Source organism: Carassius gibelio, chromosome A1 (assembly GCF_023724105.1).
Source record: "Carassius gibelio isolate Cgi1373 ecotype wild population from Czech Republic chromosome A1, carGib1.2-hapl.c, whole genome shotgun sequence".
Classification (NCBI taxonomy): Eukaryota; Metazoa; Chordata; class Actinopteri; order Cypriniformes; family Cyprinidae; genus Carassius; species Carassius gibelio.
This window is the reverse complement of record NC_068371.1, coordinates 6,410,401-6,428,223: the sequence shown is the minus strand read 5'-3', so window position 1 is coordinate 6,428,223 and position 17,823 is coordinate 6,410,401. Positions and strand designations below refer to the sequence as shown.

At 39.8% G+C, this 17,823-nt stretch overlaps 1 protein-coding gene across 4 annotated transcripts in view; it reads right to left on the bottom strand.

Annotated features, from left to right (window-relative positions):
* LOC127969488 (rho GTPase-activating protein 7) overlaps nucleotides 1–17,823 on the bottom strand; it is a 96,187-nt gene that overhangs the window by 4,448 nt on the left and 73,916 nt on the right. For 3 of the 4 annotated variants that reach the window (XM_052571530.1, XM_052571602.1, XM_052571669.1), the window contains 9 exons: nucleotides 11,312–11,383; nucleotides 10,223–10,304; nucleotides 9,329–9,392; nucleotides 5,991–7,555; nucleotides 5,228–5,407; nucleotides 4,225–4,384; nucleotides 3,320–3,527; nucleotides 1,677–1,890; nucleotides 1,222–1,336 (listed from right to left, as the gene is read on the bottom strand). In XM_052571530.1, coding sequence (XP_052427490.1) covers nucleotides 1,222–1,336; nucleotides 1,677–1,890; nucleotides 3,320–3,527; nucleotides 4,225–4,384; nucleotides 5,228–5,407; nucleotides 5,991–7,555; nucleotides 9,329–9,392; nucleotides 10,223–10,304; nucleotides 11,312–11,383 — 2,660 coding nt within the window. Of the gene's footprint in view, nucleotides 1–1,221; nucleotides 1,337–1,676; nucleotides 1,891–3,319; nucleotides 3,528–4,224; nucleotides 4,385–5,227; nucleotides 5,408–5,990; nucleotides 7,556–9,328; nucleotides 9,393–10,222; nucleotides 10,305–11,311; nucleotides 11,384–16,136; nucleotides 16,458–17,823 lie in introns of those variants that run through there. The other variant, XM_052571723.1, reaches the window with a different exon arrangement.

Here is a 17,823-nt window from a genome sequence, read left to right as displayed (position 1 = left end):
ACTGACGATGTTTATCATGTCATAGTGCTTGTCCCTTTCCAGTGTGTGTTGAGATTAACTTATCTTCATTCTACAAAAAGCATTAGTCTGATGGATAGAGCCAGACCAGACCTTCCGCATCAGATTTAGGGGCGGAAGACCTCTAATACAAGATGCTATCTTTCGGTTTCTCATTTAGAATTATTAGCTCTCTATAAATAGCCCATTTAGAAGAAAATAACTTTTGGTAATAGCCATAGATCGAGTTATTTTCTTATGTTAATGGCTCCACATAATCAACTTAAGTTAATTACGATCTGCTTAGGGAAAGCAGTGGCATATGGTGTGACTTATCCAGTTAAGAGCTTCCTTTCTGACCTCTAAATAGGTACTAAAAGTGAAAGTGTGCGTCTATGAATGTTTACACATCGCAAAAATGGTTTTCTTTGACAAACTTGTGGTTAATATGTGATAAATTTGTGGCCAGAGGTTAGCTACATATTCACTAAAAGTTTTCTACAAATCTCTGCATGCAAAAGAGTTTACTTAAAATAATAATAACAATTATGAAGAATCACAGATTATTATTATTGTTGGTGGTGGTGATGGTTGTTGTGGTCTTCTTTTTTTAAATACATAAAAATATATCTTCAGTTTATTTTATGAATGTGATACACACTAGCCCAGCCCTGTTAATTCTATTAAATTAATTTAATTTGAATAATAAAAATAATAGGAACTAATTGCATCTTAAAAAAAAAAAAATTGTCTTGAGGACATCTTAAGATATCGGTTCTAAACATTATTGTTATATAAACAGAAAAACCTTACTGTATCCATAGAAAATAACTCTGCTATCTGTAATCATGGCTGTTAATTCTGGTTCTGTTTTTGTATCAATGTATGGCTGATTAGGAAGGATTAGTCATTGCATAACAACTGCATTCATCTTAAAATAAATTCAACAGAGCTTTTTGGTAGTTGTTTTGCTAACAGATGTGCTGTAGCGTGAGTGTCTGCACATGTTAAATGAGTGTGCATTTGTCTTTGTACCTGAGCTGCGTATGACAAAGAGAAACATCTGGTGCAGAGTGATAAGACCACTAGTTTGATACTGTTTCTGACACGGTTTTGATAATGCTGATGTGCGTGCGAGATTTTGTTTGCTTTTTTCTTAAAACAGAAGGGAACAGTGTGTGTTTATGCTGGACAAAATGTGCTCAAAGGTAAAGTCGAGCTCACCAGGAAGAGTTTTCGGCACTCCTGTATCATATGCGCTAGGCCATGTGTAGCGGCCAGGTTCTCGTTCAAGTCCCTCTGGTCTGGTTTTCCCAGGGTGTTCTTTCTGTTCATGACTCTGTGATAAAAAAAACACACGAAAAGGGATAAAGTCAAAAATATGTTTTAAGCAAGCACTAATCTAATCTCAAATTTATCAAACTCAGTTTAATGCTACATTTGCAGCGGGCATTCAAAGCCTTACATAAGTCATCTCTCTCTCTATCTCTCTCTTTCTTTTTTTAGCGTATTCTTCCCTAGTGTCCTATTTCTATGAGGTGGTTTTTGAAGCGCGATAGAGTATAATTACATGGTTTGAGGTTTTGAATAGCTGCATACCAAATATGATGGCACCTCAAGCACTTAAAATGCAATTAAAAAGTGAATCTGGGTGAAGTGTTAACAGATTGCACACACACCTGGGTGAGGAGCTCTCTCTCCGCATTGTGTTGAGGTGGAAGAGAGAGGGGGCCAAACACACGGCCAGGTTAGTGCAGGTCATCTGGTTCTCACCCACACTGGCCGTTACATCACTCAGGAAGCACAGCAAAGTCTGCAGGGCTTCGCGGTTCTCGTCTGGCAACAGCAATACGGCGGCCCTCACCGCCTGCAGACGCTGCTCTTTGGGAACATCTGAAAGTGACAGAGGTGTTTCATTAGTTTAATCAGAACACACTGTATGTGTGATTGTATGCAGTGGTACAGATATATAGTGCACTGATGGTACAGACTCCATTGAACTATTTTTATTTATACTATTTTAATATATATATATATATATATATATATATAAATATATATATATATACATAATCTAAAAATGCAAGTTAATACAATCAATAAACCCACAACACTATCCTCTTTCAATATGTAATTTCAGAGGAGGAAGGAAGGGAGTCAGGCCAGATCATGAAAGGGGGTTTAAACTTCAGAAATCAACAATATAAACCAAGTAGACTGACAGAAGAATCTAGTACACTGCACAATCTGTATTTTCAGCATATCTGCAACATGCTGTAATGTGCCACTGAAGAAAAGCTGCTTTTAAACAGCAATGGATGGATTGATGGGAACTGAAATGCCATGTATGGGATTGTTGTTATTGTGTGTTATTTTCGGCCTTGGGAATGAAAGACCCTGTGTGAGCACAAAACAGGCACTCATAAACCCTTGCTTTTCTGTGTGGGATGCTGAGACCTCCCTTGTGGTTGGGGTCAGCTATAGACTATGAGAGAACATATTTGTGCTGGCTGTTTTCTCCGTAATTTTGGTTGTGGTAACAGACCACTTTAATCAAACTATTTTCCTGAAAGACTGGAGTTATTGTGAGTCTTAATGTGAGGTACAAGACATCTTGTCTCTAAAAATCTATTCTGGCCTGTTCAAACGAGAACAGTTAGGGTAAGGGTTAATATTACAGTATCAATATAATGTCATGTTCTGTTCACTACATATGGAAGAATCATTGTAAATTTTTGACACATTGCCAACAGAGCTCTATTAAAGACATCTATACAATTATATTCTTGTTAAATGTTCTTTTAAACATTGCATGACTTAATGTAACTGATCATTTATTATAAAATAAATAAACCTAAAAAAGATGTTGCTTCAAACCAAATTAAATTTCATAAGCATGCCCCTTGGCATCATCTACACTAATTTATGAATGTGCTTGCAGTTGTTCAAGCTTCTGATATTTAAGGTGAGCACACACACACACATTAGTGTGTGTGTGTGCTGTGAAATATCTGTGGTAAGTAGTAAGTACACACTTGCGAGTTACAATTTGGTGCTGGCACTGATATCAATTCTGATTTATAGGTGCCAAAACATAATGTGACAGCTATTACCTGAACTTGTGTAGACCTCTCTAGAATCTACAGTATACTGTAGTAGTTGTAAGTTGCCCTCTGGATATGAAATGCCTTAATGTGATTGTTCTTGTTTCTAAAACTGAGAAATCATTTTTTTGTGAGAAAATTTTGTGCAGGCATATGTCAGTGCAAGTGTGTGGTCTTCTACAAAACACCTGAAAGGTCAATTCTATGCATGCTCTTACACTGATATATCTGCAGAAAAGTATCAGATAATTTGCTGGTAAGCAGAGGCTCTGGAAGGTCTCGGAAATACTGCTTTAGCATGTCGGCCACGTCATAAGCTGATTGGCCCTCGTAGTTGACTCCGCCCCCACCAGCGCCGCATGACTCGTTCATTTGGCGAAGGGCTTGGATACGTGACTTCACCCCAGATTTCCTAAACAGCCCCACCTGTAGAGAACAATAGTAAGATATTTAGTATACATTTCTTTTTTTCAAACAGACAGCTGAACAGAAGTATTACCGGTGTGACCTTGAGTCTTCCAAACACAGGAAAGGCATCTCTGGGAAAACTCCCTATCACTTCTTACATAACCCATTTATGAAGCCTTGAAAAGTCTAAAACTGTAACTGTTATGTAAATTGTGAAGTAGTCTTCTCATCTGACATCTGAGAGATATTTGTCTAAAGTCCATAGATCACTTGCTTTCTCTAAACACCCTTGGAATGGAATGCCAACCATGTGGCTAACTTTGGTAATATGTAACTAGTAGATATATGGGACCAGGACATTTAGGTATTTTGTGGTTATTGTGCTACGTGCAAACGTGGTGATAAAACAACAGATGGCTTGTGCTTAAATAGGGCCGTGTTGCATGTTGCAACACAACAGGAACCATGCAACTAAACAGCTGTTCAAATAGCGATCATTTAACTAGGTTATGACCTTGAACAGACATTTTAATTTCTCCTATAAAATACATATTTTACTAGCAAATAATCAGACGTTTTTCTATAGGAGATTGAATATACCACTGAATAAACCAAAGTTAGGTATGTTATGATGTGTTTGTGCAATTTTCTGTAAGCTTTGAAGAACACGTTTGGACGTGCGTACTTGCATATGTGCACATCTGTCATCTCTCACCTGATCGAGGCATTGGCTCCGTAGGTAACGCATAGCTTGCTGAATACTCTGAGGCAAGGTTTGTCCGCTTCTTTGAACTATCACCTGCAGTGGAACTCCAAACACACTCCTGTCCTTATAGTCTCGAACCTTGATCCGCTTCATAAACTTGGGAACTGCCCTGTAAAGCATACAAATTGTATCAATACATCTAAATTAACATTACAAACAGCAAACGGTTAAAAATTAGCTTCTATATTAGTCTTGGTACTTTTACTTATTTACTGCCTAGGTCATACAGAGCAAATAGTAAAGATATATATATATATATATATATATATGTGTGTGTGTGTGTGTGTGTGTGTGTGTGTGTGTGTGTGTGTGTGTGTGTGTGTGTTTTTGTTTTGTTTTTTTGCAGAACTTGGCTCAAACTCTACAGAGGCACATATGGCTACTACATATGAAAAGCTTGTGTCAACAGGAAGTTGGTTTGTAGGTGTATGAGTGTGTATATATTTGTGTATTTAAAGGGGAAACCTCTAGAAGACAAAGGGTCACAAAAAAGTGTTTCCACCTTTATAGGCAAAAGGATAAACACTGAGACAACAGACAATGGCTTTGAGCAGGAGGAGTGAAATGGAATGAATACACGTGTGGACATCTGTGCGGCGGGGTGTTTGTCTTTCCGATCAGCAATGTGTGTGTCTGTGCATGTGTGGATGCCTCTGAGGCGCCAATTACCGGGCTTGTCACCAAAATGATGTATGGAGGTTTCACATATTGAAATCTCTCATTTACATGTGCTGATGTGCAGGTGTGTGTAAGTGAACACTGATAACAGGATCAGGGAATTTATCAGAATGCAAAGCCACAGCTCTGTGATGAGGGGGTCTGACATAACCAACCCCCAATTGATAGGACAGAAGACTTAAAAAAGGGGAAAGTGGGAAAGAAAGAAAGAGAGAGAGAGAGAGAGAAGGTAAACCTCATTTTGTGTGTTTTCGTGTTTGTTTTGAGTCCTCACCAGCTGAAGCCATGCTTGTTGGTTGGCGTGTATCTCTCCAGTAGAGCGGTAAGTTTGAGTAGGCTGTATTTCTGAAGGAGGTTCATCTGCAAAACTGACTGACATCCAACTTGTAGCACAGTTGATGACAGACTTGGCCTGTGGGAGCTCTGGAAACTTGGCCAGCGCAGTCTCTGAGGTCTGCAACATAAACATTCATACAAAAGTTGTACCTAACCGAGCTCAGTCAATCACAAAATGTTCAAAACATAGACATTATAGACTAGTATAAATTAGTGTTTAGAAACTGCAAGACATGAACCATAAAGAATTAATTATGGTAACACTACCCTAAGTACACAGTACAAACTTGAAAGAATAAGTACCTTGAATTACACATATTGTGTATACACATATAAACACAAGCTAACGGATCAGCTGCAGATAACAGGGATTAATCAAGGCCTCTATCACCAGGTGGGGGCTGTTAGAATTCCTGTGGTACATTCCACTGGGATTCCATCTACTTCAAGTATCCCTTGTTATGTAAGGAGAGCCGTTCTGACATGCTCTCTCACTCCCTCTCTCCCTCCCTGTTCCTTAATTCAACACGCTTTTTGGCATGATAGTTTTCCATTACATTTTGCCAAAATTCTAAATTAGGATAGTAATGGTATTGGTATAAAAATTAAATAAATAAATAAATAAAATTAATTAATTAATACATAAAATTAAGATATCTTTGTCTCAGACACTACTCAGTGTATTTGTGTATGAGTTTCACCTGTTGGCTCGTGTAAGTGATGCTCCCACACCAGAGTCGCATCTTTCACGTGAGCTGAGCGTCTCATCCCTTTCTGCTAGTGGGTTTCCAGTGCTGTCCTGGTCACTACCGTTCTCTGTCTCTTCTAAGCGGTTCTGCATTGGGGATGATGGACAAGGAGATGCAGAATCAAGGGCTGAGTCTGAATCCCCTTCCTCTTCATCCTCTTCTTCTTCCCCAGTCCCTGTTTCTGACCAGGCATTGACCAATTGCTGTAGTCCACTGACTCGCTCCAACACGTCTTCAAGTTTTGACTCATCCTCTCCTTCTGCCTCGTCCTCATCATCTCCCACTTCTGAGAAAGGAACATTATCATAGACACTCAATCGACTGTCCAGTGAGGTGACCGAGCCCCTCCGGGGTGGGCGTCGACTTATATTATCGCCACCACGATAGGGTCCCCCATCCGCAAGTGCTTTAGGAAAAGTGCCAGGCTTGTGGCCTTCAGGCAAGTAGAAGAAGATCACACCTCCTTCCTCTTCTTCTCTCTCTTCTTCCTCCATCCGTCTATAATCTGAACTCTGAAAGTTGTGACAGTTCTCTGCAGTTGAGCTGGGCTCCATCTTCTTACTTTGTTTCTGGTGATTCTGCTTCCCTTTTTGGTCTTCTGAAGGTTGCAGCACAACAAAATTGAATGGGTCAAAGCCTTCCAGGTACATCCCACCTCTCTTGGTGGACCCTGCTGCTGTGCTGTGACTACGTGCTCTTGAGACTGGACTGGGCGTACTTACAGTACTTCCACTGCTGGCCTCTGATTGGCTACTCCCTGCACTCCCACTGCTTGTCTGCGTTGAATAGGTGATGCTTCGGTTTTGGTTTGCATTACGATCCAGAGTTGCGATGTCCACACAGTTGAGGCTTCGTAGTTTGTCTTCATCAAGACCTTCTTTCAACACCGGCCCGCTGATTTCCAGCTTACCTTGACCAGCTACACCCTTCTTCTTGCGCTTGGAGGAAGCATTGCTGCTGGTGCGTAGACGCAAGCTTTCCATGCGCTTCAAGAAACTCTTTGCTCGCGAACGTGTGCTTTTTTCAGTACTGCTGTTTATAAAGCTTGGTTTTAAATCGAATGCAAAAGTGTCGCGTTCCATTGGCGATGGAAGCCCATCAGACAGGGAGTCTTCATTAGCACCTGATGTTCCAGAGGAGTAAACACTAGCAACTGAGCTCGCCCTGGTTGTAGTTGCTGTGTTTGCATTGGAAATGGTTGTAGCAGGGCTGGATGGTACAGTGGTAGTCAGGGACCCTCCTCGGCATCCACTACCAGCACTGTGCAGAGAGTCCACCTCTGGTTGCTCACTAAGATCTGTTAAGATGCTCTCTGCACTAACTCCCTCCTTTAAAAGGGGTCCTCTGGCAAAACAATCATCATGGGATAGGAAGGGAGTGAAGGAGCCAGTGTCTCCAGCAGGAGAGGAGAATACATCAAGGTCCAGCTGGTCCAGGCGAGACCAGCGCTTGCTGTCCCGCTGGAAAGTCCAACGGCCACTTATGGCACATGGCTCATCTTCATCAGAGTCCTCACTCTGAAATAATATGAAAGGGAGTTAAAGAAACAATTTAATATCAGTGGAGCCAAGTACACTAATGACTCATGTCTCATTGATGCATAAAAAAAGACAAGAAATGTGAATCTAAATCAGCAAATAAACATCAAAGTGTTATTTTTTTAAATGTATTTTATGTATGTTGATCCGATTTATTTAAATTCACGAATCTAGCATTGTGAGGATAATCAATTCACTTACTCTTACAAGCCTCTTGGACTTGATAAGGTGTAATATGTATAAAATCAGGGTCCCCTAAAGGAAAAACTTTTACTCTGGTTGGTTTAGCCATGTCACAGCCCAGTCACATGTTCAACACTCCCCCTCTCTTACTCTGGTTAATCTATCTCCTCCCTGAGGGTGGTAGGGATGGAAGGAAGGGGGTGGTGGACACAAAATTCCAGGCCAGCTCTCAGGGTTCACACCCCAGCCTGAGAGGGCAGGTCTGGTCCCATCCCCCATCAATGCAATCACCTAAAGCAAGCCTGGAGAACCACGTCTCCTATAATGGGAGTCCAGGACAAAGGGATTGGATGGGAGTTGAAAATATTTGAGAGCTATATGTTTGTGCTGCAATGCCAGATCTCTATCAACAATTGTAGCTGTTGAGTTCACAGCCTGTGAAAATAGTTTAAAATACTTATGTAATTTGGTTTTAACTGAGTTAATTTAGTAATTCTAGAATATAGAACTGGTTGACAATTTTCTACCACTGAGTTAGGTGATATCAGTTTAGCTCTAGAACACATTTTGGTCCTGGGGCCCTGACGAATCAGTAAAAGCAAAACTAGTCTGCTGGTTAACAGGGGGTCGCGGGATCCAGAGGTGTCTCTTTCACGGTTTATAATAACGGAGGCAACGAAAGTCCGTAAAACTTGTTTTTTTTATTTTATAGCCCCTGAGGGCAAGCCTTTGATCAAAAGGAACGAAGACTTGGAATACCAGAAAATACAGTATTAATTCAAAAAGACTGTTTTTACTTTAAAACAAGCTTTTTGGACAAGATGACAGGGAACAGAGGAGGACCCTACAGAGGCCACCTAACAGATCAATGCATTCCATGGATGGTTTCTGCTTGTATGTTTGAAAAGGGCAGATCACTTCCTCAAGTCATCTCCTGACCCCTACCTTTGACTCCATCAACACAAGATGACACTAAAGGGTCATCAGCTTTCTTGTCTGACAAGCTGACAAGGCTGCCATTGTACAGACTTACCAGTTTTAAAAGCAGAAAAAGTATCTGCTGTCAGACATGACGGCTATCTTCCTAAGCTCTGTGAGGTGATTACATAGCTGGATTGTTTGTTGTTGCATTCTCTACCTGCATGTAGATTGAGTCATGGCTTTGGTCTTAGACTATACACTCTCACTCTTAAACCGCACTGAGTGACCAACAGCCGACCAGCAGAGTGTGCATTCTCTTCCTTTTATGGTATGAAGGGGGGTTTATAGGATGTGTATGGTGAGAAAAACATTACAAACAGGAGTAAAAAAAATCAGAAGAAGGATGGGAGATAACAAAGCCCTTTGATTGGACATTAAAGCCATTCTGCACTGCCCTTGGGTGCCTCGAAAATGAGAAAAAGAAAACAAGAACTTCTTTCTAATTAACTGATACAGAAAGGAACTTATTTTTAATTAGCATATACAGAAAGAAAACATGAGTTACACACACTTAGGATCGTATGACTGGACAAAAGAACGCAAGTGAAATGATTCAGCAAAATAAAGTGAAAGGGACAAGACACTTACTCTTTTTCTTTGAGGGGTGATCTCTAATCTCATAAGAGCACACTTGTTTAGGGTGTTCAGTCTCCTGCAATACACACATACAGATAAATGAGTGAAACAGTGACAGACGTTTTTACAACAGATACTTTGAAAAGAACCACAGGGTTGCAAACAAAGGCTAAATCCAGTCATTAGCCTACAAACAGACTTTGCCAGAGTCAAAACCCTGGACAGAGACAGAAATAGAGGAGGGAGCAGAGAGATACAGACTGAGATAGATGGAGACAGAAAAAGATGATGGAGGTGGAAGCCAAGCTGGATAATGACCTGCTGAGGGATAAACTTCAGGTTAAGGAGGAAGACAGATGGACAGAGAATAAAAAAGGAAGGAAAGAAAAAAAGGAGGTAGAAATCTTGAGTGGCGACAACAATACAACAAAAGAGATGGAAAGCTTATCCCAGAAGCCACCTGGTTGGTGTCATGTGACCCTGAGTTGGGAATGTGTGTTTGTCTGCATCAGGGGGCTAGCACCAGAAAATGGCCTCCAGATGTCTGTGAGATCCAGCTGGTCTCTGATGGACTCTTCTCTGAGTGAAGATACTTCACTTTCTCTTTTTTTTTATTATATTGATATAATAAGTCAGTTCAGTCACTCAACTGAACTCTGAACATTATCAAAATCAGCTCATTATAAGCCTGACAATGCAAGAAAACCATGTTTAAGTGTGATTTTTGACTCGAAAATTGGCAGTATTTTCTTTGGTGATAACATCAAATCATAAACAGACATAAAAAAAATTTTTAGGAGAAAAAAATAGTTTTAGGAGTTTTGGAGCCATACAAAATATATGAATGTCTCTGTAAATGATCTAAGTCTGACAAAATCTTCCTTGAGGTAAATATGTGTGTCTCACCTGCACAAGGCTTCTATGGCATCTTGATCCAAGAAGTCATGATCTCTGGTAACAGAGGAAATCTCAATCGGGAACTGGCCGTCTGAGAAAAAGAGAGGAGAGAACTGAATTGAAAATACATTGAATATAAACGGAGATGTATGGAAGGGGGGCTGTTGGCAGCAATTGGAATGTGTGCCTGCCCTCTATCATGCACACACACACACACACACACAAACCTCCCCTCCTCCAGTGTTGAAAAGGTAAAGGAAGTACGTCTTAGCCAGCCAAACAAACACAGCTGCAATACTGCAGCGCTCAACAGTGGGAGGTGTGTGTGTAGGAATAGGCGCTAAGCAACCCTCAGAGCACCCAGACTGTTTTTATTAACTGAGTCTTTAATAACTCAAATGCTCATTCAATTTTGCGGGGGAAACTCACAACTCTATTAACTTTTCAAGGCCAAACTAATTTCCAATTTGTGTGTACGTGAGTCTGAGCAGCATGACAGTTTTATTATCTTCCTAAAGACCTTTACCTTACTGTACTGGCTCTCTCTTATCTACAGTGGGGCAATCATGACAGCCTAGTCTCACAATTCAGATTTCTGAAACTGATAACAGACCTCTCACGTGGCACAGTGGCAGAAGTCAGTAGTTCAAAAGTGTGTGATTTTGGACACCTGAGGTGTGGTGTTATCAGATACTGTTTATAACAGTTATTTTTGCTTATATTAAAGTTAGGTAACTTAGGTACTGCTTAATAATATGAATGATAATGTATAGCTTCAAATTCTGAAGTGCAAAAACTATTTTCAGTCCTGAAAGTCTCCATAAAAAAAAAAAAAAAATCTCACTAGAAGAAGGATATTATAATAATGATCATCATTAGTGTATTTGAACTTCACTGGACCTTTCTATCTTCTTACCACAGAGTGAGGACAGAAAATGTTATGGAAAACTTAAGCCATGCTTCTGACCAGAACAACAGTTTTAATTAATCTGACAAATGAACGCATGCTATAGATGCATTTGGTAAGGCATAAATTGCCACTGTAACTCAATGCGTTTTGGTCATGAACTGGTGATAATAGGAAGACAGGTGTCCTACCTTCATAAAGCTGAGCATACTGTGGAAAACCAGCAGCCCTTAGCCATGTACACGCCTCCTTCGCCTCGATTTCTGTAAGAAGGAAAGTGAGAGATTGACATTTAAAATTTATGACGAAATAAAACAGTAAAAAACAAATACAATACAAAGCATTCTTAACTGAATCTTTGAGTGGAAATACTCATAAGCCATCTTATATACTTCCCTTCTAAGTGCTGGTTATCTTCACTTTTCAACATGGCGCTATAGTGTAATGTTTGAGACAGCAGTGCTAAGTGGCCATCCAAAGTGGTTAGAACCGTTGTTGGGGATGTGGAGAGGTGCCACATCCCTGTCCATTAACTTTGAACGGCCCTTTAGACTCCACATGCCATATGACAAACACCATTGATGAAGGCATCTTGACTCCTTCTAGATGCCCTCGTGTTGTTTCCCACAACAAGGTGTCAGAATTACGAGTTTAACTGCAATTCTGTCACTAAAGATGATTCTCTGACTAGCAACACTCGCTCTGTATAAATACTCACTTGAAATGCTTATACGAAACCAAGGTGAGGTATGCAATTGCAAAACTAGAGTATTTTAAAAGCTCTTCAACAGTCCAAGAAAGTTAAAATGGCAAGTTTTTGTTTATTGTACTATGTGATGGTGAATGGATAGATAAGGATCTCAAAGATTGCTGAACTGAAATCAAGCAGGCATGACGCAGGAACTGGCGAGTTACTGAGATCGCAATCATTCCTGATATCCATTGTGCCCCTGAGCGAGGCACCTAACCTCAGGTTGCTCCAGGGGGAAGATGCCGTTGGTTAATGCACTTTGGGATAAAGTCTTTTGAATTTGTTCAAGTGCTACAGAGAACCTATTAGCGCCCTCTAAAGATATTACACAGTTGTTGCAGCTCTCCATTGGCATTGATGTGGTCTATCACAAGCACAATTACAGCTCACAATAGGTTGTAATCAGCAGAGAGGGACCTCTCGCTTTTCTCAATGGCTAATTGTGCACATTCCCGACTCCTAAAGTTCCAATTATTGTAATTGCAATGATTGCGATGATGCCCTGCATAACTGAAAAGACCACCTGTGATACGTTCCCCATCATTTCAACCGAAAGATAAAGAGGCCGGGGATTAGTAGGAGCCAGTTGAAAGACGTGTGAGAGAGACGTGCATAAAAAGACACGGAGAACTTTGCTCAGAGGAAAGGACGCAGACTCTGTCTCTACTAGCGGAGATACGTGACTCCCCACTCGAACGAGCGTGAGAGTGACGGCACACATGACAACAACAAAGGCACACCATAAGGGAGGTTGTCTGCTGGTGGAGAGGGAAGAAGAAAGCAAGAGAGGAACGTGCTTCAACAGCAAGGATGGCAACACGAAAAAAAAAACAGGAGCAATCTGACTCAACTGCACACATGCAACTGTATCTCAAATCCAGTGACTGACATCATTTTGCCCGGAAGCACTTTTTAGGAGTTTGCGAACTTTGAAGAATGTCCCATACTTAAATTAATGACACACTTTTCTGGAATGGTCTGTAATGAGCGCTGTGGCTTCCTGTGTGTATAGACTGTATATGTGTGTTTGCACTGGCTAGGCACCACTGAAGACTATCCAGCTGTAAGAATGTTAGAGGACTGTATGCATTTAAATGTAAATGATGTAGAGACACACAAACACACACAGGCTCCATGGCACTGTCTCACCGACTGGCTTTTCAACCCCCCCACCCCACATTATCACAATGGGTCACTGTCACACAGGTGCCTGTCTGATACCAAAGGAAAGTAAGGCTTTCTAACCAGAGACGGCATCACAAAAATCGAGACGTGTGGGATTACTGGGGTCTTTTCTAGGGAGACAGCATTTCCCCACCCTGTTCCTGGAGGCACCGTCAATACTAGCACATTTTCAAACTCTTCCTAATCAAACACATTTGAATAACACATAAGCTCATTAATAGAGACGCCGAGACCTGAGAAGGATGAGTTAGAAAATAGAAACATCCCAAATTTACAGTTGGGGTGTCTTCAAGAACAGGGTTGGGAAACACTGGTCTAAAAAATGGTAGGCATCAGCAGAAATGGTATTTAATCTCTTGAAGAAACAGTTTAGATATTGACTAATTAATTTGAGACTTTACTTTCCTTCGGGTAAATTAGTAAGACTAAGTGTAAACTCGCTAAGCACGCTAAAGCAACAGCTGTACACCCAAAAGACACTCGGACATGCTGTCTTTATGAAGATAGATAAGTATACACACACTTGAGCAGTTGTTTCACACTATCATACTGCTGGATGTCACCCAGATGAGCTAGGGCTGATGATTTTCAGCACTCGAAGCAATGTACACATCTGTGCTTAATGTTCGAATATGGGCCGCAAGCATAGAGTTTGTGTTTGTGAGCGCACGTCGCATCCTGTGTTCTCCCCGCAAGTCTGCGCGGATCCCCACGCCAGGCGCGACCACACTTCCCTTGTCCTTCCGAGGCCACAGGAAGCCAACAAGAACGGCTCATTCCACGGTTGCCATGGACACTTTGGAGGACACACCTCCTTTTGTTTAAGGGCAGATAATGGAGGCCTTTGGCGCCAACACAAACACAGAGAACGCCTTACATCCTGTTATACACACACGGAACGTTGAACATTCGACCTCAGAGAGAATGTGAAATAGGTTGAAACGCCCCAGTAAAATAAACAGCATTTGATACTTTCTTGATCGTAAGATACGTGCATTTATATTTAAAGGAAACTATAAATTTTAGTTACAAACACATCAGATTGGGTAACTGAACTAACATTGTGTTGAAAGCCAGACTGACGTCAGTATTACTTCACAGAGTTGGACGTTCTCTCACTTTTTTTTTCTCTCTTAGTATGACACACAGCATGTTTCCAAGACAAAATAAATAAATAAAATAAAAATACCAGAAGGCCTACATACGCAAGTCACGGGTCACCTAAATTAATATAGCAACAGTCTACGAACTAATATACATAGTCATTATGGAAAAAAGTTACATCATTACAAATTAAAGTTAAAGTAGGCAAGTTGTTGAACGATATGAGTTGTTGATGGTCAAATCTAGATTTCATGTTGGTGGATGGTCGATATAATGCTGATATTTAATAATATAAAAAGACAGTAGATGACAATATATATATATATATATATATATATATATATATATATATATATATATATATATATATATATACAAGACAAAGAGGCAGACTACAGCCTCCAGACCCAGAGAAAGACACACAGACGTAATCTCTTGGGAGAATGTCCCTATGAATCCTGCCAAAGTTTAATTCCTACTAACTGAACCTTCTTTGGCTCTTCTAAAATTACCCTTCCTCTTCCCTTCCTTCTTCCTCCTCTCTTCTCTCTCCTCCTCTTCCTCTTTTTCCTGTCACAGGAAGTTCTCACAATCACTGGCCGATGGTTCCTCAGCATGGGAGGAAGGAGGTGGAACCTGTGTGTATGAATGTGTGTGTGTGTGTGTAAGCGAGTTTAGTCAGATCTCTCTCCTATGGAAGCAGAATCCAACACTCTTAAAAATAAAAGGTACCAAAACTGGGTTTTTGTAATAATGCCATAGAAGAACCATCATGACTTCCCTAAAAAATCTAAATCTTCAGTGATCAGTTAATAATATGAAGAACTGCATATTATTAATATTTAACTTTAACTTTAAATCTAATTATTGCTATTTACAGTCTACTTTGGCTACTGAAGCGCTGTTTGAATACACATTATTATTAAAAAAATAATAATAATAAAGAGTTCTTCAGCAGACCAACGCTGACGAAATCTTATCCCAGAACTATGTGAAATCGACGTAAAACCAATGGAGACGTGTTGAGATTAGGGTAGCGCGTTATCGGACAGCCTGGAGCGCCGGCAGCGGGTGAAATCTCACGCCCCACCCAAATAATTGCACTCTTAAACTTTAGGAAGAGATGAAAATCTAAAGCGGAATAACTAAGAGAGAAGAAAATTATAGCACTACAATTATTCCGTGTTGAACACACCATATCCGCTTCTTAATCTGTTAAAAGTAGCCTATACTTCTACTCTGATGTATATAACCTGATGTACTCTGATCTTGATGTAGCCTCAAATGAATATACCAACAAAAAGTGTTAAAACATTTATAATGACCAGTTATTTATAATGTATATTATAAATCGTTGTTGGATGATGCTAAAATATTAACCCTTCCTATAATGAATCTTGAATTACAGTCAGCAGGGTTCGAACCTGCAACCTATCGGATACCCGTTCAACTTACTTATTCAAATGCTAAAGGACGCAAAACAGACATAACTACAAGTTAAGTATAGTACATCTATAAGCAATAGCAATATATAATGCAGCAGTTACGGGCAAATGCAAAATACTGATTGATAACTTCTGTCAAGCATTGTCTAAAGATTATTTGACTGAACTTTGTAGGAAAATTATTATTATTTAACAACTTAAATAAATGTAGCCCTTCAATATGATATTATGACTTATAATGCCACCACTCAGATTCATTTCAAGTCAATCAGCCAAAATATTATTGCTATCGTTTAAGCACATCTTAATATGTCATATGTCATTCATAAATGGACTTCGCAGCTTCTAATCTAATAGGCTATATAATAATTTAATATTGACAATAATTTAAAACACCAATAACGTTATACTTTGGAATGGACGTTGCGTCTTAACGGCTTGAGAAGAAAAAAAAAACTCCGTAGACAAAAGTTTTCTCAAAGAATTAAAGTGAATTAAGGAATAAAGCTATTATAAAACATAAGTACTTACTAGTAAGGATCATGTTTTGTTTTCTATAAATCGCGTAAGCCCCGCTGCGATGTGCTTCAGGAGTCCTCTTCGTTTTATTCCAACATTACAGCGAAGCTCTTGTAGTATTCCAATAAGAGGTGTATTCGCAAATAATATGACTAAAAACAAGTTCCTCCGAGCTAAATAACGTTTAAAGAAGGCCCAAACACCAAACATAAAAACATAAATCCATGACTGCTTTCCTTTCCTGACTCCTCAGGGGTGAACAAATCCTCACTGCACCGGAGAGAGCTGTGTTTGAGAACGGTCTGGCCCGGCCCGCGTGCGAGTGTGAATGAACAGACTGATTCACTGTTTAGGAATGGGAGTCTGGAGAAGACTCCACCTCTCCGCCCAGGACAGCCTCAGGTGGGCTTTCGCTGCTTTACACGGGGAGGTGGAGCTACTGGGCATATTCCGTTCCCAAAGTCTAGGCCTACTTTATTACCATGATTGCTTACACCCGAGACTGTTCCCACAGAATTATGCACATAGGCCTACAACCAGTGACAGGGAATTGATTTACAAATATCCAAATGAAAGCTTATAGCATAATTTAATTAAACATTCAACAACACATCATAAATATTACAAGACAAAATGCACATTAAAATTAATAACAACGTAAAATAGGCTAATTGACTATTTTGAGCCAGTTTTTTTTTTTTTTTTTTTTTTTTTTTTTTTTTAAGAATCAAAAATAAATACTGCCACCAGTTTCCTTTCATATCCAATCAAGGCTATTCATTTAATTTATAGTAGAAAACATGTGCTCTCAATTCTTGTACTGGCAGTAAAGGGGAAAGTGAGGATCGGTTCCATCAATGTCACTTCTTGTCGTCTTCACTGCATGGCCTACTTTCTATCTACAGAATGTGAAATTAAATTTAGGACTAACAGTTAGACTACGTTCAGATACCTTCACTCAAATGATATATAAATGATTAGTAACAAATTAATCAAAAATTAAGATATCCTCTAGCTATATTAACATTCTGCGCATCACCGATTTAAATAATTTGCGTTTAATTAACATTTGCAATAATAATAATAATCTGCAGTCTGTTATACCGATCTAAAACTGCTATTTTTGTTTATTTTTTTCAAATGGAATCAAAATAGAAGTAGAAATAGACTACTGCTCATTTGGCTGAAATATATTGTTTGGTACTTATTTGAAACTGTAATTAAAACGGCGCTGTTAGCATATCATTAGACGGCTTCATTAAGGAGTGGGGCCGTTTGAAAGCCGCTATTGTGGGACATGATGTTGTGAAAGGGGAAGACAATGAGTCCGTTCTGATATGGTAATTCCAACAAGCCCCATAAACAGGCGTCCCTGATCCTCGTCTCTTCCCGCACGCACGCACGCACGCACGCACACACACGCGCGCGGGCGCTGATAGATGCAATGTAGAAACAGCAGCTTTTACACAGAGCAAGAGCTTCTATTGTGTGAAGAGCTCTTATTGAGATCAAACAAGCTTATGGTCCTCTCTGAAGCTTCCTGCTTTAGAAGTCAAAAGAAAGTCATGTTCACTTCCTTTTTGTGGCTCAATTAAAATTATTACAAAGCCTCAGTGGAGACCACTAGGCTATATTCATGCAATACAGACGTCAGATGTTTTATGATTATAATTTATCTATGTTTAGAATATAGTTGGTC